At 37.5% G+C, this 27623-nt stretch overlaps 1 protein-coding gene across 1 annotated transcript in view; it reads left to right on the top strand.

Annotated features, from left to right (window-relative positions):
- The first annotated feature begins 1936 nt into the window (after positions 1–1936).
- KCND2 (potassium voltage-gated channel subfamily D member 2) overlaps positions 1937–27623 on the top strand; it is a 568363-nt gene continuing 542676 nt past the window's right edge. Inside the window, exon 1 of the mRNA XM_027539157.1 lies at positions 1937–4244. Within this exon, the coding sequence (XP_027394958.1) occupies positions 3130–4244 (1115 nt within the window). The 5' untranslated portion in view covers positions 1937–3129. The remainder of the gene's footprint in view (positions 4245–27623) is intronic.

Genomic DNA, 27623 nt, shown 5'->3' with positions numbered 1-27623 from the left:
TGTCCTAAGCCCTAAGTAGTCCTAACAACAACAGCCCCTTCTTTTGATTATTTTCCCGTTAACAGGTCAGATGATTGTTGTTTTCAGGTGTGCAGGCTATATAAATTCCTTAACAATCATCTTTCAGCTCAACTAAGGCAAACAGAATAACAGCAGAGGTCTTCAGTTCTGTATTCGCAAATTTACATGCTATGTTAGCTCCGACTTCATTAACTACTAACTAGGGATACCCTAAGCCTCTACAGCAGTAAGCAAGATTGCAATCTTTGCATCTCTACAGAAAACCCTGTGCACTGTGAGGTTTGTTTTTCTTCTTCTCTGGTGATTTTCTATAGACTCTGTTGTTTAGTTCACAACTTTTCTTTGAGGTATTCTGTTTCAAAATTTCAAGATTGAGACACCATGCCTAAGATCTCCAGGGCTTGAAAGTTGATTCAATTTAAGACTATACATCACAGTCCAATCTACTTATTTCACAAATCAAGAACAGTCAAACCAAATCTCGAAAAGGTAATTTTCAGGCAGAAATTGGGCGTCTCTCCTTAATCAACATGTATGAAGCCTCACTGTTTCCAAACACTTTTATTATTGTTATTCCTCAGTTAATCTAGCTTTAATTTTGAAAGGCATTTCAACGGAAACTCTCCACATTCCATCCCATATCCATCAAAATTCAGGGCAGACGTGAGTAGTGTATCTCCTAGAAATACTAAAAAGGTGGGTGGTGGGTGGATTTGAGGATATCAGCGTGATCTGATGCGCTGTTGGGTCAGTTCATTTTGATTCTTCACCTTTCTAAAGCGTCCAAACCTGAGGTGTGGGTTTAACTTCTCGCCATTCCCGCCACCTAGTGGTTGTACATGTTATATGTTTGGTTTTAAGGAAGATGCCTAAATGACTGGGGGGCGGGGTACACGAAAAACACAACGCTTGGCCGCGACAATTTCTTAGTCTCTCACATCACCTACCCCTCACAGGGACAGCTTTAACTACTTTAACCATTTCAGATCTGTACTCAGAGAGGCGCAGAGAGAATGAAGGGGACGCAGACTCGCGGAGACGCATGTCCTTTGACGCTGACATTTAGAAAAGGGTTCTAAATCCTTCCTGTCATTTGCAAAGGACGGGAAAAGGAGTTGTGGCGAGACCTGGACCGAGGTGACTGTCTGACTTTTCAGCAAGTTGGACAGATGACATATTAACTCCTGCAACGTTAACGTCTGGTGTGAACAAATAAAGAGGGGAAAAGCACTTAAAAATTCCGCCGCGGGGCTTTGCAGGTCTTGCTACCCAGTAGCCCTCAGAAGACAGCCAATTCCTGCGCGTTCCGCTCTGCTCACTCTCCTTCCCAGCTTCTCTCTCTCTCTCTTTTTTTTTTTTTTTTTTCCCCACGCTCGCTCGCCTTGAACCGGGACCCAGGCAGGCAGAAGCAAGGCATCGGTCCCCTTGCTCCTCTCCTCCACCAAACCACCGCAGCCGAGCGCGTGAAGCTTCCCTTTGTTCAACGAGGCTCCGCTCTCCTCCCCAGCAGATCCACCTGGACGCTCTCCCTCGGTGACATTTTTGCGCCGGGGCTGGTGGGTGGCTGGGGTGGAGCGAGAGGAGCCCGAGGGGGCGGGGGCGGAGAAAGGTCAAGCCGAGGGAAAGGCAGGAGACGCCTTTCATAACCTGCGTGGCGGGGAGGGCGCGCGGTTATTTATTTATTTTCTCCTTATTTATTGATCGCACGAGCAGAGCGGCGCGGGGAGCCCAGGGGAGATGCCGGACCACCCACTGGCGGGGAAGCAGCGAGCCGCCCTCCCGCGCCCCCGCGCTACCGAGCGCCCCTTGCCTCCGCGCTCCGGCGTTTGCCCGCGCCGGCCGCGGCTCCGCCGCGCCGCCGCCACCCGCCCGGCCGCCCCGCAGCCCAGCCGCCCCGCCGCCCCGCGCCGCGCCGCTCCGGCCCCGGCCACCGCCGCGGCGCAGTAAGTTGGCAGCAGCGAGTCCCCTCCGTTCTCGCCTCCCCCGCACCTTTTGAACTTGTTGCTGCTGCTCGGCTCGCCTGCTCCTGGCTTTTGGAAGGTGAAAAGGAGGAGGGAGGCACGGAGGGATGGGGGAAGGGGAAGAAGAGCTCGCTTGAGCTTTATTTATGCTCCCATCGGCGCGTCGGCTTAGGCTGTTCGCGAGCTGCTTTCTCGGGAGCCCTTTCCGGGTGCACGACGAGGAGAAAGTCTCTATGCAACTCAGCCCCGGCGCGCACTTTACCAGGTATGTACCGCGGGAGAAGCGCGTTCTGCGCGGAAGCAGATGCTGCTGCCGCGGCAGCGGCGGCGCCTGCCAGCTCCCGGGCGCTGTAACTGTCACACTGTACCTGAGCTGAACTTGAAAAGAGAGTAAAGGGGAGATTGGGCGAGCGCTTTCGGCAGAACCCGGGGGGTGCTCGTAGACGCGGGGAAGGAGGATCTATACTAACGGCCCCCCGCAGTCCGGCCCACCGCCCAGCACCTCGTCTCTGCAAATATACGGCCCGAGGAGTCGAGGCGGCCACCGGACTCCCCAGGAGACGTGGGGCAGCGGCTGGGACCGCACCTTGGAGGCTACTACAACAGGTCGCCTTTTTGAGACTCCTTTGGCGGGAAGGGCCACTTGGAAAAGGGAAGGTTTGAAAGAGCTGAAAGGGAGAGTGGAAGGGTTCCCTGATTCTTCAACAGAATACCACTCAGTGACTGTCCTTGTCTCTATTCTACACAACACATACTGACCCCACGTTATCCAGACTGTGTCGGGGAAGAAATCAGAGACACCTGTTTGAAATCAACTGCAGCATCTAAAGTCACCTGTGTACTTATTTGTGCCAAGGCTGGCCCAGTCCAACTGCTGGAAAGGTTTGGTTAGGTTCTGTTGGGCGTGATTATTAGGACATTGTATTTCCCCCTTCCTGTTACTCCAAAAATATTACCTGTCTTTGAGGGAACTTGCCCTTTTGCGAACTGTGACTTCCATCAGGAGCCCTCCCTTGAATAAGGCTGATACGTCTGGACCACGTGTCTCAGTAGTGTTTTCTTTGACGGGCAGAAGTGGGTGATTGTGGCTACACTGAGGGAACCACTGTAGACTTGATTGCCCTTCCGGCATCTGCTTGAAGGAACCATGGCGGCAGGAGTAGCAGCGTGGCTGCCCTTTGCAAGGGCAGCTGCCATCGGGTGGATGCCTGTGGCCTCGGGGCCCATGCCAGCTCCCCCGAGGCAGGAGAGGAAAAGGACTCAAGATGCTCTCATTGTGCTAAACGTGAGTGGCACTCGTTTCCAGACATGGCAGGACACCCTGGAACGCTACCCAGATACTCTGCTGGGTAGTTCAGAGAGGGACTTTTTCTACCATCCGGAGACTCAGCAGTATTTTTTTGACCGTGACCCAGACATCTTTCGCCACATCCTGAATTTCTACCGCACTGGAAAGCTCCACTATCCTCGCCATGAGTGCATCTCCGCTTATGATGAAGAATTGGCCTTCTTTGGCCTCATCCCAGAAATTATTGGTGACTGCTGTTACGAGGAGTACAAGGATCGCCGGCGAGAGAACGCCGAGCGTCTCCAGGACGATGCTGACACGGACAACACCGGCGAGAGTGCGCTGCCCACCATGACCGCTCGGCAGAGGGTCTGGCGGGCCTTTGAGAACCCCCACACCAGCACCATGGCCCTGGTGTTCTACTATGTTACCGGGTTCTTCATTGCCGTCTCAGTCATCGCTAATGTAGTAGAAACAGTGCCATGTGGGTCCAGCCCGGGTCACATTAAAGAACTGCCCTGTGGTGAGCGGTACGCCGTGGCCTTCTTTTGCTTGGATACAGCCTGTGTCATGATCTTCACAGTGGAGTACTTGCTTCGCCTGGCGGCAGCTCCTAGCCGTTACCGCTTTGTGCGAAGCGTCATGAGTATCATCGACGTGGTGGCCATCCTACCATATTACATTGGGCTGGTGATGACAGACAATGAGGATGTCAGTGGAGCCTTTGTCACACTCCGCGTCTTCCGGGTCTTCCGCATCTTTAAGTTTTCCCGCCACTCTCAAGGCCTGCGCATTCTGGGGTACACGCTGAAAAGTTGTGCTTCAGAGTTGGGCTTCTTGCTCTTCTCGCTCACCATGGCTATCATCATCTTCGCTACAGTTATGTTCTACGCTGAGAAGGGGTCTTCGGCCAGCAAGTTCACCAGCATCCCTGCTGCTTTCTGGTACACCATCGTCACCATGACAACGCTAGGGTAGGTGCCATCAAGGGAAATGGGATGGAGGTTAAATATGTGATTGTTGTGCAGATACTAAGTTTATATACTTATTCAGAGCAAATAATCTTTCTCTTTTTTAAATGGTTTTAGGAAAATATTCTTTAAATGTTTTTGAAGAACTCTTTTGATCTATGAAATGAGTATGATACAGTGATTGAAGTATTTAGGGAGTTGCTGGCCAGTGTTGAATATTAATGCTTGAAAGTGATAAATACATAAAGTTTAAAATTCCTGAACATAAAGATCATTGATATTATATGTATGAACACATAAAATTACAGTGAAAAACACAAAATTTGTGTCCAAGTAAAGGTATGAAAATACAAACTATGTATTGAAATGCCTAGAAAGTGCTTCGGTGCATTGAAATGAAAAGTTTGCATGTATATTTGAAGTATTATTTTCATATGAATACTTTGGCATACACTTTCCCACTAAGAAATATAATTCTCATTTTACAGCATTTTAAAACATAGATTATAGATATTATCAAAGGATTTTGTGATACATATGCACATATCCATCATATGCATTTTCATCATGGCTGATAACTTATGCAGTGTTTTAGAATATCAGAACTGAAACTGATCAACTCAACAAAATGCAGTGGAATGATATTTGCAACATATTTTAAGATTTTAAGTTCATAGTTTCAAATAAAGAAGCAAATGACTTATCCACACATTTGTAAAGAAACTGCAGATCCCATCAGGCAATGGGCCCATGTCCACACAGAGGGCAAAGCAGTAGCTGATAGATTGATGGTCACCAAGGTCTGGTTGTATAAGGGAATTTAGCGTCCTGATTTCCTTCTAGAATTCTTTTCTTCATTATTTTATTTGGCATTAATAGTGCTTTGCAACCAAAGGGACATATTCTGAATTAATATTGTTCTTTAAAATAAAATTTAAGCTAGAATTAAGATTTTTAGATGATTGAAGAAAGATACGACATTATTACTCGTGTTAATTAAACTGCAGAACAATAGCAGCATTTATATGTTAGAGAGTATGGTAAAATAAAATGATAAGATCCTTTAACTTTTATGAGTTCTTAGATAAGCCAGGCTGTGATGTTAGTGCCATTTTTTCTTCAGCTCTATGCTGCTTTTCTTGCATAATTAATCAGTTCAATAAGGATTTGGTAATGGCTGTAAGAAAAGAAGTTATTCCCAAGGCTGCTTTTTAAATTTTGTGTTTCAGCCTAATTTAATTGCCTTCTTTAAATGACAGTGTGGTTAAAGTCAACTTGATTTTATTAGACATATTGTATTGAACAGAATTTCTCATGTTGTTCTATAGCTAATGGAATATTTTAGATGTGATGAATTTCTGGCTAAGTTAAGAAATTATGGTAAAGTAAAATATAGTGACTTATGGTTTTGATTTAGTCTCACATATTTTTGAAGACCTACTGGTGGATTTGTAAAAATGAATCAGTGAAAATTCTATATCCAATCGTTTATATTTTCCTTTTATCTTGTTGGTAATTTTGGGACACATTTTGAAGAAGATGCAGAATACCTTAGCACTGTAGGTGCTTAGTTCTAACCCAGAGGTTTATTGTGTTTATGTCATTTGAAGTCTGTATTAAGGGCAGTTGGATAGTGTAAATTACTGGAAGAACTTCAGATGAGAAGTACACATGAGTAAAAAGAGGACTCTATGTTAAGAGGAAATGAAAGAAGTATTAAAAGGAAATATATTTTAAAAAATTAGGTGTCTCTGGCAGTGTTTTTCATGAAGTATCAGTAAATCATTTTAATACTAAATGCCCTCTACCTGTTTGAATATAGGCATTATTACAATGAATGTTGATGAGGTGCTAATTTCATCTGGCTGGAAAGTTTCAGTCCAGATATGAAAAGTTAGTATTATTTTAAAGCTTCTTTCCTGAAATGACTTTCAAATTTTTATTTTATTTTGAAATTTATTTTTGTTTTCAGGAAAAGATAAGGAAATGTTAAGCATTAATGACAATTTTTGTTATATAAATAAAGTGCTCATAAACCTCTAATTTTGAAATGATTTGAGAAACTAAATCAATGTGCCTGAGTAAAATCTATGAAATTGTTTCAGTTTACAGGTTCTTTATGTTACTACATAAGAAAAGTTAAATAAACACACTTTCTCAGAACTTGGAAGCAAAAGGGGAGGTCACTTTTTAGATTTAAGTTCCACTCTAGTTGAAAATTTTAATTTTCAGGAAATTAAGGTATTAATGATCCTGATGAAATATAGCACTCTAATTTTTAAGATGTAGAAATGTTGATGCAATGAAGATACAATCCATTTATTGGACAACATATATGAACATTTAACAAAGCATATGCTTTATAATATAGCAAAGTTTCCTCAAAAAATGTCTTCTGTTTCTCATCAAAATAGATTTATAATGTATTGTACTTTCCTGAAGAAATAGATTTTAAAAAAAACCCTGCCTTTTTGGTGTCTTAACTTTGGTTGCATTGTGACTCAACAGCTTTATTTAAGAGTAGAAAATATTCAACAAAGCCATTACTTGAATTTATTTTTTACGCTGTAGTCTTGTGTGATGAAGTGTAAGATTCAAACTTTTTGGAAAATATGCAGTAGTTGAAGATAAAATCAATCTGTGTCTGATAGATGACCAGGAATTTCCCATTACAGTGTATGAGCTCTTTTACGTGGCTATTATTTTTAATGGAGCTAATGTTCATCAATTAATGATAATAGAAGTGAAAATGGAATCTTAGACAGTGGTTTTCAAAAGTTTAGTTCATGCAAACATTATCTACATAAGAAGAAAGAGCCAAGAATTTGTAATTTGGGACTGGCAAAATTATCTGTTACCCTCTCAGGTCATTTTAGGCAATATTCAGGTGGTTTTTTGGTCTGAAGAAATGAGTGGGGTTTACTATTGTGTATTCAGCTAATCATTTTAATCCTGAAATAGCAAATATCTGATTATTCTATATTTTATCCATGCTCATTATATAAGTAGTTAATTAATTTGCCAGTAAAATCAATACTTTATAATTTTAAGCCTACCTACTTCCTATTAATTAAGTTCAAAATATCAAAAGCACAGTTTTCAAAATGAATGAAAGAATGTCAGAAAAGTTGTGTGTGTGTGTGTTGTTTTTTTTTTTTTTTTTAACAATGTTTAAATCTAATGGCCCTATATGTCTCTTCCTCCATTCCATGGAGGAATTCCATGCTCTTTCTGAGCATACTTGTTGACCTACATGGGGCCCTGATGACCTCTTAACTCTCCTGCCTCCCTCTTTTTCTGTAATGTAATCTCTAGTTCCTACCCTAAACTGCTTTGGGCAAGTAAGAACCTGGAACTCCTCTCTTGTCTTAATGACCTCTGGACTGTAACATACCATTGTCGTTTCTCAGCGGGAACCAGGGATGAACGTCTCCTGCTTTGGTAGGTAGATTCTTTACCACTGCGCCACCTGAAAAACCACACGCATGAATATTGCTAAGTGAAGGTTACTGCTCAGTCACGTCTGACTATTTGCAACCCCGTGGACTGTGCTGGGCTCCTTTGTCCATGGGATTCTGCAGGCAAGAATACTGGAGTGGGTTGCCATTTCTTTCTCTAGGGGATTTTCCCAAACCAGGGCTTGAACCCAGGTCTCCTGCCTTGCAGGCAGATTCTTTGCCATCTGAGCCACCAGGAGAGCTCATAATGTGTTAATCAAATATGTCTTTACAAGGTGCAGGGGAGGGTACCAAAATTTATATCTTTTGGTGAAGAGCTGTGCTGTGAGTAACATCCATTTTTACTTTGGCATACTACAACACATTTTTACAAAGTTCTTTATAGATTATGTTACTTGAGAATTGAAAATGAATTTATAAAGAAATGTAGAAAATGTGATATATATTCCTCTTTTAGCATTATGGGCAACCAAATCTTAAGTGTATACATTTTGTTCTAGTCACCATCTGAATTAGAGGTAATATTTGACATGAGGTATATATTTTTAAAAAGTGTGTATTTACCCATCTTTCTGCATTATTTTCTAAGAGCATTTTTTTGGTTGTTAGACAAAGATATGTCAGGAAGAGATGATATATGTATTCTAGGTGCAGCATCCTAGAAAAGGGATCATTTTCTAATTTTCAGTGGGTCTGATATGATATTCTTTTTTCTTTTCAGGATTTCTTTTTAAAGTACAGATAGACTTGATCTTATACATATTTTATTTGTTTAGTCACTTCATTTAATTCTGATGTCATGCAGTTTGTTTTTGTGTAAACTTTCCTCCTAATTTTACTCATCTTTGAAATGAATTAATGAAGTTCAAATTTCTTATTCCCTAGTTTCTGAATTATTGGTGGAAGGAAATTTAGATGTTATCTATTTAAAATTCATCATTTTACACATACAAGATTTTTTTTTTGGCCTGCTCATAATTACACAGTTAATATTAGTGGTACTTTCTGAAATTTCATTTGTTACTCTTTTTATTCTCTCAAGACCTTAAAACATTATCTGCTGCTAAGTCACTTCATTCGTGTCCGACTCTGTGCGACCCCACAGACAGCAGCCCACCAGGCTCCCCCGTCCCTGGGATTCTCCAGGCAAGAACACTGGAGTGGGTTGCCAAACATTATCTAGGAATGTGCAATAATAATTATCTGGGGATTACTGCTGATGCTCAGAGATAAGAAAGGAATAAATTTATTCTTTCCTGCATTATTTTAATGCATTTCTCTCCTAGTGCTACTCTCTATGACTCACGTTTTCCACATCTCTCAGTATCACTGCTAACTCTGCATTTATTCATACTACTACTGCTAAGTCACTTCAGTCGTGTCCGACTCTGTGCGACCCCACAGATGGCAGCCCACCAGGCTCCGCTGTCCCTGGGGTTCTCCAGGCAAGAACACTGGAGTGGGTTGCCATTTCCTTCTCCAATGCATGAAAGTGAAAAGTGAAAGTGAAGTCACTCAGTCATGTCCGACTCTGTGCGACCCCATAGACAGCAGCCCACCAGGCTCCCCCATTCCTGGGATTCTCCAGGCAAGAACACTGGAGTGGGTTGCCATTTCCTTCTCCAGCATTCATTCATACAGTACTGGAATTCATCATGAGGGGCCCAGTTGACACAACACAAGCATGTATTCTCATCTGGTGAACTATTAAACCATTTGAGGAAAACCTACTTAATGGTGAAATTGTACCTGGCCTGATGGATAAGAAAGTAAATCAGTTATTTTGCCTGAGTTATCTAAAAAAGAGTTTGCCTGTGGATTGTTAAACACTGTACAGTTTAACTTCTCTTTCACTGAAAGAAGGGGAATGGTGAAAAGAACTTCCCTGAAAAGGAGGTATTGTTCTTCTGAGCTGTAAGAATAATTTTGCTCTTTTTTCCCCCTACTCTCCATATGTCTTATATTGTCTTCTGAGCATGAGTGTGTGTGTATATATATATGTATATGTATATATATGTGTGTGTGTGTGTGTGTATATATATATATATATATATATATATATATATATATATATATATATGTAGGCATTGTTTTCCCACTAACTTCAGCTGCTACATTTGATGGTGTGGGGTATGGTCTGGTATTGAAGAGAAACTCAGGGTGAAACGCCATCTCTACATGTCTGTGTACATCTGCCTTTCTCCTTGTGTTAGTAGATTCCATTGGAATTTTTTGTCCTTTAGTTTTCTCCTTTGAGAGCCAGCTTTTACACTGATCTTCTCCTTGAAGTCTTCTCAGCCTCTCAAACTTACATCATCTGTAATTGCAATTACACTTGACAGTAGTAAGTGCTATTTTGGGGGATATAATTTATGGTTTTATACCTTGCTCACCTAACTACATTGAAAGGCTTTTGAGGTTTGGGTCTGTACCTTTTGGAGACTTGTTACCTGTTTACTCTGTTGATGATCATTCTGTGAGAGGATATGTGGACACCATGGAGAGCTCCTTAGTCATAACTCATACCATTGCAGCATTATCAAGAGTCCACTAATCTAATCTTATGCTTTGTTCCATGTTAAAAAAAAAAAAAACAAACTTGAAATTTGTTATTTGAACACTTTGTCTTTGGATGTACTACAATCCATCCTTTTAATTTTTCTCTTTTAACTAAGGAGGGCTGTAAGTCATTCTTCTCTGCAAAGTTAGAGTTAAAAGCTGTCAATGGCTATTTCCTTAATCAGTTTGGTATCTGGTGAAAGCTGGGTAAATTGCAGATGGCTCCGGGAAGTATATGGAGATATGTTATAATGTACGTGAATCTGTGCAGAGATGTACTGTCTTCTCTTTCAGGCTCAGTCTCTTTCTAAAGATGAGTAACTCAAGGGGCTCATGGGTCAGAAAGATACCTAGATGACAGATACTTAGTCACTAGAAAGGTATTCTCTGTCTTGGTAAACACAAATTGGACTTTTTTCCTTTATTTAGGTTCACTTGTAACATGGAATTGTTTAAAAACAGAGAACTATTGTCTGTAAATGACATATGAGATAAATATATTCTCTATTCAGGAATAAGTTCTCATTCTAAGTGATTAAAAGGTGGGTTTAAAGAATGTAAATATACGTGTAGATACTTATTCTGGTACGGTACAATCAATTTTGTGCTGAAAAGTTTGACAGATCTGTTATGTAAAGAAGATCCGAATCATAAAAGTGTGGGGAGAGGAGGGAATGAGTTATCAGAAGTTAATAATGAGAAAAACATAACAGAAAAGAGTAGGATGACAGTTGAAATAATGTCAAATAGAATGGGAAAGTTTTGTTCTAAAAGTAAAAGGTCTTGTTCCTTTTGTTCTTACGTGGGCCTCATTCTTCCATCTTTCTTACTTTCTTCACGTTTAAGAACACCAGGAACAGTACTTTTGGAAACTCAAAGTCTTACCAGTTATTTATGCTCTCAGGAGATAAAAATGTGACTCATAGGGTTCAATTACATTTAATAGATTTCTGCTGATCACTTGCTACCTGTCAGTGACCACGGCAGTAAGCATAATAGCCAACTTTCAGACCTTAGGATCTGTGTATTCTAGTAGGAGAAGCAGAAAGTGAATACAAATATATAATATAGTTCCAGGCAGTGGTGGGTGCTATAAAGAAAATAAGGATAGGAAGTATGCTATTGTGGAAAGGGTATAGTAAAAGCCTTTCCAAGGGTGATGATGGCTTTTTGAAAGGATGAAGAGGGTCCTCTGAATATCTGGATGAAGAGTTTAGAAGAGAGAAAAGAAGTACCAAGACTGCAAGGCAGGAGGAATCTTGGTGTGTTCTCCCTAAGGCTGTAATTGAAGCAAAGCGAGGGAGGATCTTAGGAACAAATACTATCTGAAAGGTAGTTGGGATGACATGACGTAGGACATCATGGACCATAGTAAAGACTTTTTGGATTTCATTTGAGACATAATCAGGAGATATTGGGCTTCCCAGGTGGCGCTAGAGGTAAAGAATCCACCTGCCCATTCAGAAGACATGGTGATGCAAGTTCTATCTCTCAGTTAGAAAGATCTCCTAGAGAAGGACATGGCAACCCACTCCAGTACTCTTGCCTGGAGAATCCCCATGGACAGAGGATCCTGTGGGCTACAGTCCATAGGGTCGCGATGAGTTGGACACGACTGAAACGACTTATAACCCACGCATGAGGAGACGTTAGAGAGTTGTGAGCAGGGTAGGAATGGGATATGGTTTCTGTATTAAAATAAGCCCAAGCCCTGAAACATTTAAAATCTTAAAATACTCATTTTAACATTAATTTATTTCCCATGTATAATTTCTCATTCTTTGCTAGATTCATTATACTTACCTTAACTTAAAATTTATATCCAATTATTCATGAGATTTTCCAGAAAAATGGAGTACTTTATGAGTGCATGATTAAATTCTTCCTAGCTGACAAAAATAAATCTAGTTCAAATGAAAAACTGAAATTCTACATTTTAGCTGAAAAGACAAAACTGGTTCTCAATAGAAATGGAACAATCTGGGAAATGACTGAGGATAATTCTTTATTTTGAATATAGATTTGCAGACTTAGAGTTGTCAATGCTAATGTTAGTGTTTAAGAATATCACCTACACTTTGGATTCTATTTAAAGATTTTTCATTTTTTTTCAGTTTTGTATAGGTACCAACCTGAAATACATATATCATCTTCAGGTGTTTTGTTATTTTTGTGAGTTTGAAAGTAAAAATGGTTTACGTGTCTTGAAATCTGTGAAAATTGCCAGAGGATATGTATTTTTAACCCAAGTTAAATTGGAACCAGCTTGTAGCAAATGTATAATGAGAATTAACAGAGGCATTGCTTTGTTGAGAAACACTGTGTTACAGAGTAAAACATAATTATGAATGGATAATTGGAGAGAACTTGGGTTTGGAAGAACAAGAATTGGATTAACAGCATAAAGGTATCTATCTATCTATCTTTCCATCTATTTGTCTATCTCCCCAATAAGCAACTTGTGAAAATACTTCCTGTATCTAAGGGAATTCAGTGTGTCATCTCACTTGGACATGTTCTTTTCATTAAAACATCTGCCCTCCAAATAGTTCTGCATCCTACCCAGAAGTTCTATCCAAGAGATTTGATTCCTGGTGGAACAAACTAGGACTCATGGGGGTATCACAAAGGAAAAAGTCCTGGTATTTACTTTTCTTTGCCTGTGGTGAAAGACAATCACACTCTCATTATTACTATCTTTGGTATATTTTTAATGGAGAACTGGTTTCCTTTCACTGTGCTACAGAAATTAAGCTTTCTAAAGCTGTATCAATATTAATGCATTTTGGAGAAAAATCCTTATGCATATTTTGGATAACACTTTGGGACTTATGAAAATGTTTCCAGTTCTTACCAAATGTGGTGCTTTGGAAATGAAAAATAAGCATATGTATTTGTATTCTTAAATTAGATGGACCTAGTCATTCCATTAGACATTTTGTTGGGTCAGAAAAGAATGTGCTTATGGATTCTCCCTAATGTCTGATTTTCTGCTTTAGTAAAAAGGTACTAAAATCATGGAATTTTGAGGTACAGGGCTCTTTAGAAATCATCTTGTAGATAATTCCTAATTTCCTTGAAGAAAATAGGAAAAATAGAACTAGTTAGTGGAAGAACATAAGCTAGATTTCTGGGGAATATTGAGGTCTAATGCTCTTTAGAGCGCAATACACTGGAAGTCTTCTTTCCTCCATATTTCTTTCTCTTTAAATGGAATATTGCAAACAAAATCAGGTAGTATATATGCAGACTTAAAAAGACCTTAGATAATTATGGCATTTCATTGTAATATAAATAAAACTTGTTACTTTCAGTGACTTCATATTATATATATGTATGTATATATGTATATTTCATAGTCCTCCATTAGATTATAAATTATTTATGTAATAATATATATGAAATATATATTTGTATCTATATATGAATGAAGGGACTATGAACTGGTAACACAGATAAACAAATTCATGTAATAAGTCTCATTTGTTCATTCTTATCTTGGTAATTTGCTAAATTACCAATTTGCTAATCTGTTAAATCTTGTTGAAACTAAAAAGAATTCATTATTGAAGTTTCAACTTTGAATTTAGACAGTTATCTAAAGAGATGATTTTGTTGTTTTAACATCAACAATTTTGAAAACAGGCTATGAAATCAGTGTTAAATAATTTGCTTGACTTGTTTTGGTCTAAAGAGCAGGAATTCAAAATTTGAAATATCAGATTCATTTACATTTTGCTCCAAAAATATTAAGGTATGTTTTATTCATTAAATGAAAATACATATTAAGATTCAAATTAAATAATACTTTAAAATGTTTTTCAGTTCAGCATTATATATCATATTTCGAGGTGATGTTCTCAAGCTTATTTAAATAGTACATTTCTATTCTGAAAATCATAATAAAAATTGTGTTTTTTTTTCCCTAGAATTATTAAGGGGACAACAACTCCTTTAATTTCATCAAATTTTTGACAATTAATATTCTAGAAATTTAGTTAGTAAGCAGATACTTGTAACACTTTACAGAAAATCTTCAAGATGAAGCTAAGTTGATAAATTATAACCAAGGAGCTTACATGTCAATAGAAGAAACATTCAGTTGAAGAAAGCTAAATGTTTGATACAAATAGCTTAAAGAACTAGTCCAAGATGCAATGCTTTTATTCTGCTTTAGGTGCACAGAATTTAACTAGTTATTACCCTTTTGCATGACATACTTCTGTCATTCATCCATCATGGTCCTCCTTATTATTTTATTTAATAACTTTTATTCGTGTAATATGCACAGGTGAACATACCACCAAACAAAAGCTATTTCATTGGTATTTACCTGAATCTAATCATAAGCACCTCTTCTCTCCATTTTGTCCCATTGTCCTTCTGTGCTATAGGTATTCATTATTTGAAATTATCATTCTGAAAGCTGTATGTTTAGTGGAGGTTTTATTGACTTTATAAAAGAATATCTTGCTATGTGCAGTCTTTTTGGTTCTTTCATGCAATATTTTGTTATTTAGGTTCATCCATGTTGTTGCCATGCATTATAATTCATTTTTGGCTGCTATAAAATATTTTATTCCATTGTGTGAATATACTACAATTTATTCAACCACTCTGTTAATGACATTCAGTTTGATTCTGAGTTTTTCAGAAGGGTGCTCATTTGCAAATTGTTGACATGTACAGTTATCTCTCCTGTGTATATAACTTGGAGTGAAATTGGTAGGTTACAGGTATGAATGTACAACTTTGAGGGATAAATCCAGATTTTCCAAAGTTGCTGCATTGATTGGTACTTCCACTAGCAAAGAGTAAACAAAAAATGTAAATAAGTAAAATTTCCAAAAAGACAATTTCTATGAGGCAGTGGGACCAAGTGAGGAGAGGAAGATACTGGCTAAAATGAAGACATTAAGGATTTTTTTCAATTGATACTTCTGCTTTTACCTTGATCTTTTTAAGATAAGCAATGATTATCATTGTAGCAATTATAACTTGCATTTTATTCAACTCCATGACTTGTGGTTGAATTCTTATTTTTTCAGCCTAAGAAGGTCTACACATTACATTCATATTTTCATAATGTAAAATATTAATTTCTATATGTTTGAACTCAAGACCAACCATATCCAAGTCAATAATATGAAAAAATGAAACCTGAAAATACCTGACTAGGCTTTGGTTCACTCATCCTTGTGAAATTAAAAATGAGGATTGAAGTTGATATTCAATTGATTCTTCTGATGTTTCATAGTATTTTATAAAATGTTACATATGCTAAGAAAGTAGTCAAATCCTCTCTATTCACATTATCCAATTTATCAGAACTTTGCTGTAGTTAGAGAAAATATGCTAATTTCAAGGCTTCTCAGACATTCAGAAGGGGATACATCATTGTGAAATAGGATATAAGAATAAATGTCAAGAGGAAATTACTTCCATTTCAGGAAATTCTTAATTATGGAAATTAAGTGAATATTATTTCCAACCCTTCATAGATAACTTTGCAACTTCTTACATGTTTTAAATGAAAGACAATTGTTTTGAAAAGCTTAATGAATTTACAGTGTATACATGTTGAATTTTTTTTTAATATAGCAATTATGCTTTAGGCTTTAAAAATTACATGAATTTGATATCAAATACCAGAAATACCAGAAGATATCACTGTAAATATGCTAATAATAAAAGAATGTAATTTAGAAAATTACTATAAACTTTTATTTATGAAAATAGGGTACTTTATTAAGGATTGACATAGTCCTAGAGTAAAGTGCCTATTGATTTCTCAAAGAATTTTATTATTTTTGTGTAAAGAGTCCAAATACCTTCAAAATCACCTAAATGAAAAGTAAGATTATTTTATTTCAAAACAGTTGAAAGGAGGTGATTTTTTAAATCAGGTAGCAAATTTTGGCACTATATACTGAAGCATTTTAAGCCAAACTTTGCATAAATTAATAAATCACTTTATAGACTATTCTTTTTTTAATTCTGTCTCCTTGTTATTTCCCACATTATTCAGTGCCCAGTTTCAGGATCTATATCCATTGTTTTAAATATTACTAAAAATATGTCTGAATGCAAAATGCTCATATACGTTTCAGAAACACAAACATATGCTATGCTATGCTAAGTCACTTCAGTCGTGTCCGACTCTGTGCGACCCCATAGATGGCAGCCCACCAGGCTCCCCTGTCCCTGGGATTCTCCAGGCAAGAACACTGGAGTGGGTTGCCATTTCCTTCTCCAATGCATGAAAGTGAAAAGTGAAAGTGAAGTCGCTCAGTCGTGTCCGACTCTTAGCGACCCCATGGATTGCAACCTAAGAGGCTCCTCTGTCCATGGGATTTTCCAAGCAAGAGTACTGGAGTGGGCTGCCATCGCCTTCTCCAACACAAACATATATGTCAATACAAAATGTACAGATATGTATGTATTATACACATTTGCATATGTTGATGTACACATACCTTCTCCTTTTATTTTTCTGGAAGGACATAAAATGAACTATTGATAATAAAACTTTTAAGAAGTCTGGACATGTGGGATATAGAAAGAACCATTTTATATTTCATGGTGTAGCATTTTGTATTAAAAATTTTTTTTCATTAGCATATAGAATTTCTCTTAGAAGAGGGCTTTCTAATGATATTTAGGATCTTTTTTTTTATAATTTTATTTTATTTAACTTTACAATATTGTATTGGTTTTGCCATATATCAAAATGAATCTGCCACAGGTATACATGTGTTCCCCATCCTGAACCCTCCTCCCTCCTCCCTTCCCATACCATCCCTCTGGGTCGTCCCAGTGCACCAGCCCCAAGCATCCAGTATCGTGCATCGAACCTGGACTGGCAACTTGTTTCATATATGATATTATACATATTTCAATGCCATTCTCCCAAATCATCCCACTCTCTCCCTCCCCCACAGAATCCAAAAGACTGTTCTATACATCAGTGTCTCTTTTGCTGTCTCATATACAGGGTTATTGTTACCATTTTTCTAAGTTCCATATATATGAGTTAGTATACTGTACTGGTGTTTTTCTTTCTGGCTTACTTCACTCTGTATAATAGGCTCCAGTTTCATCCACCTCATTAGAACTGATTCAAATGTATTCTTTTTAATGGCTGAGTAATACTCCATTGTGTATATGTACCACCACTTTCTTATCCATTCATCTGCTGATGGACATATAGATTGCTTCCATATCCTGGCTATTATAAACAGTGCTGTGATGAACATTGGGGTACACGTGTTTTCATATGTTTCTATATAAAAACTTTACAAATTTTATTTAAAATTAAATCCCTTCTCTTAAAATAATCATTTGATAATTCACTCAAAAATGGTCTTTAGTATATAGGACAATAGAGTCAAGCCAACATGGATTTAAACACAAGCTTAGCAATGTTGATCAAGTTATGTTAAACTCTACCTGAGATTTCCCATCTACAAAAATAGGTTAGTAATATCTACCTGGTAGGACTTTTATAAAAATTCAATGTAGATATGTAAAGTTCTAAAACATTACCTTCTACATAGATGCTATATGAGGAATTATTATAATATTATTATTAAACATATGATATTAAATGTAATATTACATATATATATTTTTTGCAAAAGAAGAAATAGTAAAGGAGCAGAAGGAAAGTTTGGGAAGGTATGGTATGTCTATGGCTTTGATGATAGTAATGGTTTCATTGGTGTATATTTATCATCCAAATTCATTAGAGTTTGTGTATATTGAGTATGTATAGCTTCAGAGAGAGAGAAGGACAGGCAGGAAGAAAAGCAAAGGGAAAAAAAAAAACTCTTAATGAAATAAAAGAATAAGTCTCTAGTCAGTTATCCAATAAACAATTAGGCAAGAAATGACTACTGAAGATGAGGAGGAGTTATTAATTGAAGACACACATTCAATCAGGAGACATTTCCTATTTAGAAGCTGGAATTTAGATTTACCATATGAAACTTTTTGTCATTGAAAACTCAACAGTTAATACATTTGATTACCAAATAATAAAAATCCTGTGTCTCTGGTAAACTTGTTTTGATATTATGTACTTAATTGAGCTCACCTTTATTATTTAATACTCTGCCAACTTTTAAAGAGGATTTGAAACAGTTTACTCTCAAATGGACCAAAAAGATTAAATAAAACAAGTGCCAAGTATTAAAGATGAAGGGGAAATGATGGAGAACAAAAAGTCCTGTTATATAAAGCTTTACCAAGCATAAATTCAGCTCTGGACTTCCTGGCAGCCAAAGAAAGGAGGGGAAGTGTAGCACATTTTACAGCTCTGTTTAGCCAAGAAAGGAAAGTATCTAACTTCATGATCAGTTGTTTTAGAAGAGTAGAGCCCAAGAAAAATTTATCATGTGATCTTTATAAGCAGGTTATTTAACAACATAATGAACAGTATCTGCACCAATGACTTAACAAAGTATTTAGAACTATGTTTGAACTGACCATATATTATACACATCTTTATAAGAAAAGTATATAATAGTATCTTAAGAATATGAAAGTATTTTCAGAGGAAATATAAACTATATAATAAAGTATATTGCTTCTAGATAATTATAAGATTCATTTGTAAAATTTATAAAATTCTGAGTGATGGAAGACCGTAAGAATTAGGACCACCTGGGACACTCAGGAAGATCCTCTGGAGAAGAAAATGACACCCTACTTCAGTCTTCTTGTCTAGATAATCCCCATAGACAAGAGGAGTCTGGTGGGCTACAGTCCATAGGGTCGCAAAGAATTGGACATGACTGAAGCAACTTAGCACACATGCATGCATAGGACATTTAGAAAAATGTAGCTCCTTAGCAGTCACCTAAAACAAATAATGTCTGGAGGTGGAAACTGTGACAACTGCATTTTCACTTCTGTCATGAAATATTAACAACCAGTGATCTGGAAGAATGTATGTTGAGGATACCTCCCATAGTTTCATCCACCAATATTACTGACCTTGAGCTGATTTTTGAAAGGAGGTAAAAACACACTGTTTAAAACAATGGATCCATGGATGAATTCAAGTGTATTTCTAATAGGCAAGTGGATTTAATTTTTAAATAATTTTGTAAATTCTCTGTAAATAAGGGAACACTGAAAAATGACACTTTGGTCCTTGTTTGTTCATTGTACTGGCCTGTCAGGCATCAAGTACTTAATATCCTTTATGCATTGTATGCATACTCTTTTTCTTAAGAGAAAAATAGCTTTTCATTGGCCTGAAGAACTTTATTGCATTTCCTTGGTGACAAATAGGTGGCATATATTTGTAAGTATGCAAAGTTCATCATATTCAGTTCAACTCACTCGTGTCCAACTCTTTGCGACCCCATGAATCACAGCATGCCAGGCCTGTCCATCACCAACTCCTGGAGTTTACCCAAACTCATGCCCATTGAGTCGGTGATGCCATCCAACCATCTCATCCTCTGTCGTCCCCTTCTCCTCCTGCCTTCAATCTTTCCCAGCATCAGTCTTTTCAAATGACTCAGCTGTTCACATCAGGTGGCCAAAGTATTGGAGTTTCAGCCTCAACATCAGTGCTTCCAATGAACACCCAGGACTGATCTCCTTTAGGATGGACTGGTTGGATCTCCTTGCAGTCCAAGGGACTCTCAAGAGTCTTCCCCAACACCACATTTCAAAATCAACAATTCTTCGGTGCTCAGCTTTCTTTATAATCTCATGTGAATTCTTACTTTCATCTTTTGTCCTTTGTCATTCCTTCCGGTTGGGATTTGGGCTATGGAATTTGCATTAAGAGTAACTTGTAAGAGGACAATAAAAACTAGATTTGGAGGTGAAAAAATCAAAACAAAACCGAAAAATAGTGATCTAGATGAAGAAGCAAAAGTGATAGTTTTCAATATTAGCTAAACTAGCACAACTCAACTTTTAGAAAACTAAGATCATGGCATTTGGTCCCATCATTTCATGGCAAATAGATAGGGAAACAATGGAAACAGTGATAAACTTTATTTTGGGGGGCTCCAAAATCACTGCAGATGGTAACTGCAGCCATGTAATTAAATGACACTTGCTCCTTGGAAGGAAAGTTATGGCCAACCTCGACAGCATATTAAAAAGCAGAGGCATTACTTTGCCAACAAAGGTCCATCTAGTTAAAGCTTTGGTTTTTCCAGTAGTCATGTATGGACGTGAGAGTTGGACTACAAAGAAAGCTGAGTGCCAAAGAATTGTTGCTTTTGAACTGTGGTGTTGGAGAAGACTCTTGAGAGTCCCTTGAACTGCAAGGTGATCTAACCAGAAAGAAAATCAGTCCTGAATATTCATTGGAAGGACTTATGCTGAAGCTGAAACTCCAATACTTTGGCCACCTGATGTGAAGAACTGACTCATTTGAAAAGACCCTGGTGCTGGGAAAAACTGAAGGAAGGAGGAGAAGGGGACAGCAGAGGATGAGATGGTTGAATGGCATCACCGACTCAATGGATATGAGTTTGGGTAAACTCCAGGAGTTGGTGATGGGTAGGGAAGCCTGGCGTACTCTAGTCCCTGGGGTTGCAAAGAATCAGACATGACTGAGCAACTGAACTGAGCTAAAACTAGCAAAAGTAGTAGTTATGTATGTATATATATGCATGCATGCTAAGTCGCTTCACTTGTGTCTGACTCTTTGTGACCCATTGGACTGTAGCCCACCAGGCTCCTCTGTCCATGGGATTCTCCAGGAGTACGTTGTCATGCCCTCCTCCAGGGAATCTTCCTGACCCAGGGATCAAACCCGTGACTCTTACATCTCCTGCATTGGCAGTTGGGTTCTTTATCACTAGCACCACCTAGGAAGCCTATATATATATATGTGTGTGTGTGTGTGTGTGTGTGTGTGTGTGTGTGTGTATGTATATATATATATATATATATATATAAAATACATGGATAGAAATTCAGTAACCTTCAATGTGGGTGATGAATGGATTCTTTTTTGTAAAAGCCCCATCCTATCTTGTACCAAAGGACAAGATGTTGTGGCTAATGGCCATTAGTCCTAGCATTCTGTAGAGTAGCTGGAATGAAGACACAACTGCATCCTTTTGGGAGTTTGAGATTGTGAGCTTTTAAAGTTACTGATTTCCTAAACTCTCAGGAGTGGCTGGCCTGATCTTTCCTCAGTGTGGACACAAGTTAACTGACCAGTTGATAATGAACATAAGGAACATGGAGTCTTAGATCTGGGTCTCTGAAGAAGGGAAGAGCTTATGAGAAGCCAAGACAGCACCCAGTATTAAGTCATTCTAAATCTCATGAGACCAGAATTTTCTTTAGGTACTTTTTTCTCCTTTTTATTCTTTTCTTTTTCTTCTATATAAGCAGAAAATTGGTTCAGAGGATTTACTTTCCAAAGAGGATAATTTTTAATCACATGTTAGGAATTTCAACTGTGGAGAACCTAAAGATAGAAAACAAATTACTAGTGCATTCTTAGATTATAATTGAGCATAAGGAAAGTTTTATGTAAAAATTCAGAGAATGACTGATTTGATGTTGAGCTTTTTAATTGGCTTTTCATGGCTGCTGGCCTGTCCAAAATAACTTTATGTTCTTTCCTGGTAAATATAGGAAAGTATGTAATAAACCTTTTCACATGAGGTGTGGATGCAAAGAGAACATACTTATGAAAGATTGATTGAGAATTCCTATGACAAGGAACTGAAATTTTCTTCCTGCCTTGGAGGGTGCTGTCTGGTTGGCTATGAATACAGGATTTCTTGTTATTAACCTTAGTTAAAAGAGGAAACTTTTGGTCAAACCTTATGATTCAGTGATAAAAGTCTTGATAATTGTAAACTCATGGAAACTTGAAAGTCACTTTGTCAGGATTAAGAGACTGGCTTGACATTTCAAAATCTTAATTGGAAGTGAGATTAGTTAGATGGTGCAGGTTTATTCCAAGTCAGGTAAATAGGAAAGACAGTCTTATAAACCCTCCATAATGACACTTTTCCTATACAGAATAGATGTGGGAAGAGAGAGAAAGGGAAGGAGAGAGAGGGAGAATATGAATGAATGAATGAGTGAGTGTGTAAGGAGATAATTTGATTCCTGTAATGGGGCAAGGGAAAGTCTAGATTTATTGACAGGAATGATAAGTGAAAATAAGTAATTATTTAATTAAGTGTGAGAGAGGAAACCAAAATAAGGCCTCTCCTTTAAAAACATGTTTAATTCAAATGGCTGTAACTAGTATCTAAAAAAAAATTAAGCAAATTATTTTAGTTAAAATAGGAAACTGGAACCGAAAACAATAGAATATATTTGAGAAATAGGTCTGAATTTTGATATGAAGTTCTTTTAGGAGAATATCAGAATATATTCAACAGAAATTCATGTTCCGAATCAGGTATCCCAGTAAAAGGATCTTTGGCTTCTATGGAAGATTTGAGCCAGACATAAATATCAACCAAATATCACACATGTCATCCTTCAAAGTTCTGACCTGCTATTGAAATCTGAAATATTTAAAAAAATGGATTTTAAAGTTTTAATCCAGAATATATTTTAATCGGGTCTATAATATTTTCACCTTAGTTTTAGTTGCTTTAGAAGAATCTGTTTAATTGAAGAGCTACACATGCAATTTATTCTTAATAATTTGTTTCTGACCTCACATTGTATTTCTGTTTATTTGTGGTGTCCCTAGGAACCAATTAAGAAAATACCCAGGAACCTATAATGCTCTACTTGTAGCCTTGTTGTGTTTAAGGTGCTTCACTATGCCTGCTGACAAAAGTTCTCTCTTCAAAGAACCTCAGACTTTAGTTGAAATCTCCCCTGCAGCTTTTATAACAATGCCTGGAACATTGCTTTGCGAATTGTAGATGCTGAATAAAGATTTTTATTCCTTTTTACTGTAGAGTTAAGTTTCCAACTCACTTTAAGTACTTGTATCACTCACAATACTTTCTAGCTTCTTCTGTCTCAGCTACATATTCTCTGACACACAGATATCTGCATATAGAAATAAAAATCCCACAGATGCAAAAGTTCAACATACATTAAAAAAATTACACTTGAAATAAATGTCTAGAGTTTTGACACTTTTTAATATGATGATTTATTCCTTTGTAAAACTGTTTTCCAAATCCGTATTCACTTTCCTTAACCTTCTAAAGTAATTGTCTACATTTCTATATTATTTTCTCATCTCTATGCTGTTGGCTCCTAGCTATACTTATCTATCCTGGGCCAGTCTTCTGAGCTTCAGACAACAATTTCCAGATTTATGCTATCAGGAAATATTATGGTCTTGGTTTTTATAGACAGCATAAGAAGTGGCCATTAAGAGAATATTTCCAATGTAATGGAAAACCATTAGATATAGTGTATTTTCTAGCTAGCACATTACTCAACATCACATATACTAATAGCTATAGAAGTGTGTATATATATATATATTTTTTTTCTTCTATGCTAACTTGATTAGAGTTTAGATGTTTCCTGTGTGACTGATGAGAAGAATTTTAAGGCACATGCAGGATCACCAGTAATGTATGCCATGGCCAATTAGTGACATTGGCCATAGTGGGGAATTGAGGAGCATTTCTTACCTGGCATAAGCAGCCTCAGTGGCAGAAAAATGCAGAGTATATTCTGGGCACAGCGCATAGATTCCTTTGGCACTCAAATATCTGTTGAATGTTGACTGAACAAAAATCTGGAATCATTTGTCACATTTTAAAGCTTAATAAATTCTGCTGTGAATGAATTTGAAAGTAATTATTGTAACACAAATAACAGTCCCTTCACTTGTAAATTTTATTTGTTCTAATATTTGTACTTTTACTTTTCTCATGTGTTTTGACCCTCATAGGTGATAAATATCCCTGGAATAAATGGAAATGAATAAAAAATGTCTTTATGAATGCATAAAATTCTATTCATATTTGCAAAATTGGAGAAGCAATTCTAGCAGGAGAATGGAATAGAGATTGAATTAGATGGCATTTGAATCTTGTTTTATGGTTGTAACACTTGAGCATCCCAAATAATCTGTGATACATAACATATGACTTTATCTCTCTGTAATGTTATTCTCTGTAACTATCTCTCACCATCACCTTAGCATTGGTATTTATTAATAATCAATTGAAACTGGTGTACATCAAGTTTTGCATACAGTTGAATATGCTGGAACATTATTGTGTAACAGAAACAAATATGGTGCCCAGAAAAACAAATCCATGGTCATATACAAAACATAGCAAGTAAGCATTAGAATATAGATGTCAGTTAACTCAATTTATTAAGTATCCCTAGGTGCCAGAGAATATACTTGGCACTATGAAGAAAAGATAAGTATGAGAGACTAATTTCTGTGCAGAGCTGGAATTTTAAATCCTGGCTCTTCTCACTGGCTGACTCTACAGAGCCTGGATACAGTTTAAAGATACATTTGTGTTTGCCTGGTATAAGATGTGTGAAGAACTTTTTAATCCTCTGAAATGAGCGATTGTTTGCCTGGGTTGGAAAGAACAAGAGTCAACCCTCAATTCTTGTAGTCAAGTTAGAGACTATGGAGTATATGAAATTGCAAGGATATTTGAACACAGTTATTCTATCATGGTCTCCTTTCCTCCTTTGAGGCCTGTCCTAGTCGATAGGAAAGAATGGCTAGGCTATATTAACATAACTTTTGAGTTGATTTCTATAGCTGTTGTTTTTCTCTTAATGTTTTTGTTGGTAAAACATAGTTGGTATTTGCAATCTTAAATCCAAATGGACATAAGATTGCCTATGTCCCTTGTAGTTTTAAATAATGCAAAACATAAATTGATAAATAATTCAGTGTGTGCTTGCTAAGTCGCTTCAGTCATATCAGACTCTGTGCAACCCTATGAACCACAGCCTGCCAGTGTGCTCTTTCCATGGGATTCTCCAGGCAAGATTACAAGAGTGGATTGTTGTGCCCTCCTCCAGGAGATCTTCCCAACCCAGAGATTGAACCTGAGTCTGTTCAGTCTCCTGCATTGGCAGGCGGGTTCTTTACTGCTAGCGCCAACTGGAAAGCCACTTAATTCTGTATCACAATGCTAAACACAAATTGATAAATAATTCAGTATCACCATTGAGAATGTTATAATATTTGCTCTCTAAGTATGTTGCTTAAGAGATAAGTATGCTGAAATATATTAAATGTCTTTAAATGTTCTAGTTGTATTTTGAAGGACCCATTTCTTTGATAAGAGGGCAATTCATTTAAATATTACTTCTTGATTTTCTTAGTGCTTTTACTCCCTTGGTTCGAGTTAAGTGAGAGTTGTCGAACAGTACTTATTTATGTTCTTATAGAATCTTGAAGCTAAAAACTTCCTTGTAGGTCATCTGGCTCTAACTTCTACCAGTCGAAAGCCCCTCTTCTTAATATATTCTATTTATATGGACTTCTATGAAATTTTTGGAATATTCTGTGTATTTGGAAGTTTAAGACCACCCGATTCTTTGCAGCACAGCTCATGTTTTATCAAGTTTTAAAAACTGAGCTGACATGGGACACCTTTCTGTATCATCCATTTAGTCAAATTAGGTTTTAGAGATTGAACAGAGTATGTTTTCTTTTTTTTCCCCTTATAATTTATATATTTTTGGTTGCCCTTGGTCTTCCTTGCTGCATGTGGTTTTCCCTAGTTGCAGGAGTGGGGGCTCCTCTCTGGTTGTGGTGCACGAGGTTCTGGCTGCAGTCAGTGGCTCCTCTTGTGGACACAGGCTCTAGGGGCGGGCTCAGTAGTTACGGCGTAGAGGCTTAGTTGCTCTGCAGTGCTTGGAATCTTTCTGGACCAGGGTTACGAACCTGTGTCTCCTGCATTGGCAGTCACATTCTTATCCACTGTACCATCAGGGAAGTCCCCAGAATATGTTTCTTTTTCACATTCTTTCCAGGGCTATGCTTGATATCACTGAAGAGTGATATCAGTTCCTCCATAGGCTTTTCTCTGCTGGGGTGAACTTTCTTAAGTCATTCAAACTTTGTCATGTTATGTGATTTCTGGACCCTCTCATTGCCTTGATCTCAAATCCTCTAAAGCTGATCTGACTGGAAGAAAGTACATTGAGATCATGACCTGCAGTGACACTAATACTGTGTATCTCTGAAGAGGGCCTTAATGCAATGACTTGTATCGATCTTGTGGTAAAATAACAGGTCTTTTATTTTTACTTGAAATGCTATAAAACCTTTCTTTCTTCTCTTTCCTTATACTATTTACTACTTGAGCATAAATTCTACCAGATTTTTAGAATCCTTGCTAAATTTCATTCTGTGAGCTAATAAAAATGCATTGTTTGAATGTTACCTAGCTACATGGCTCAAACTTCTCCATGTGTCTGTTTAATTATATTATAAAAATGAAACAGAACACACAATAGACAGTGTTCTTCTGGAAAAGCTATAAAGGAGTCCGCCTCCCTGGAAGTGTTTATCCATATCATTGTACCTGAAGGCATCCATCTAGTGCAGATAGATACTTAGAATCCGGTAGGGCTGGGAGAAGAGAAGCAGAGAGTATATTAAAAATCCTAATTGAATTGTTCCAGCACCCACGGGCTATTCTGGTTCTGTTTGACCAGCAGCTGAGGTTCATTCAGATTTCTGGTGATTTTTCCCTTTACTTCCTAGGAAGATCATCAATAATGAGCCTATTAAGTCAACTGAGATAGAAAGAGGAGAAGGGTCAGACACATGCAGCTTTCCTTATTTGATCAGATTCATTCCGAGGGATAAAAAATGGAGACCATCATCATTATCACCATGACAGAAGCTCTCATTTAATGAGTCATTACCCCAGGTCAGGCGCTGCAATCAGTTCTGTTTTACATACATTGTTTCTCATTACATGTGATTCTACAACATAGGCCTTACTTTTATTTCACAGATATACAAAATGTGACTTAGAAAAAATTGATATTAATTTTTAATTGATAATTAATTGATAAAATTGATATTAATCCAGAACATGTACACTAAGCACGTTGGTGTGGAAATTATTGACATTTGTCAAATAACTAGTAGTAGGAAGGTAAACTGCTTTCCTAGAGGTAGCGGTGCTGTAGAAAAGGCTTGGTTCAAAGTGCATCAGGGCCAGCAATGACAAAACTGCATTTCCTTCTCTAGAAGTGTGTTTACGAAGACTGTTAGAATGTTCCAAGCGTGTGTTTTTGTGATTTGTAGTGTTCCTAATTGGAGTCACTCAGGATGAAACAATCCTTAGACCACAGCCATTCTAAAATAGTTTACTGAAAAGATGGGTACGTTGTGGAATCTTCCTTATCTTTTAGCCTAAGGAAAAAGCTTCTAAGATGTTTTCTG

Source organism: Bos indicus x Bos taurus, chromosome 4, assembly GCF_003369695.1.
Source record: "Bos indicus x Bos taurus breed Angus x Brahman F1 hybrid chromosome 4, Bos_hybrid_MaternalHap_v2.0, whole genome shotgun sequence".
Taxonomy (NCBI): Eukaryota; Metazoa; Chordata; class Mammalia; order Artiodactyla; family Bovidae; genus Bos; species Bos indicus x Bos taurus.
This window is presented reverse-complemented; position numbering and strand designations above follow the sequence as displayed.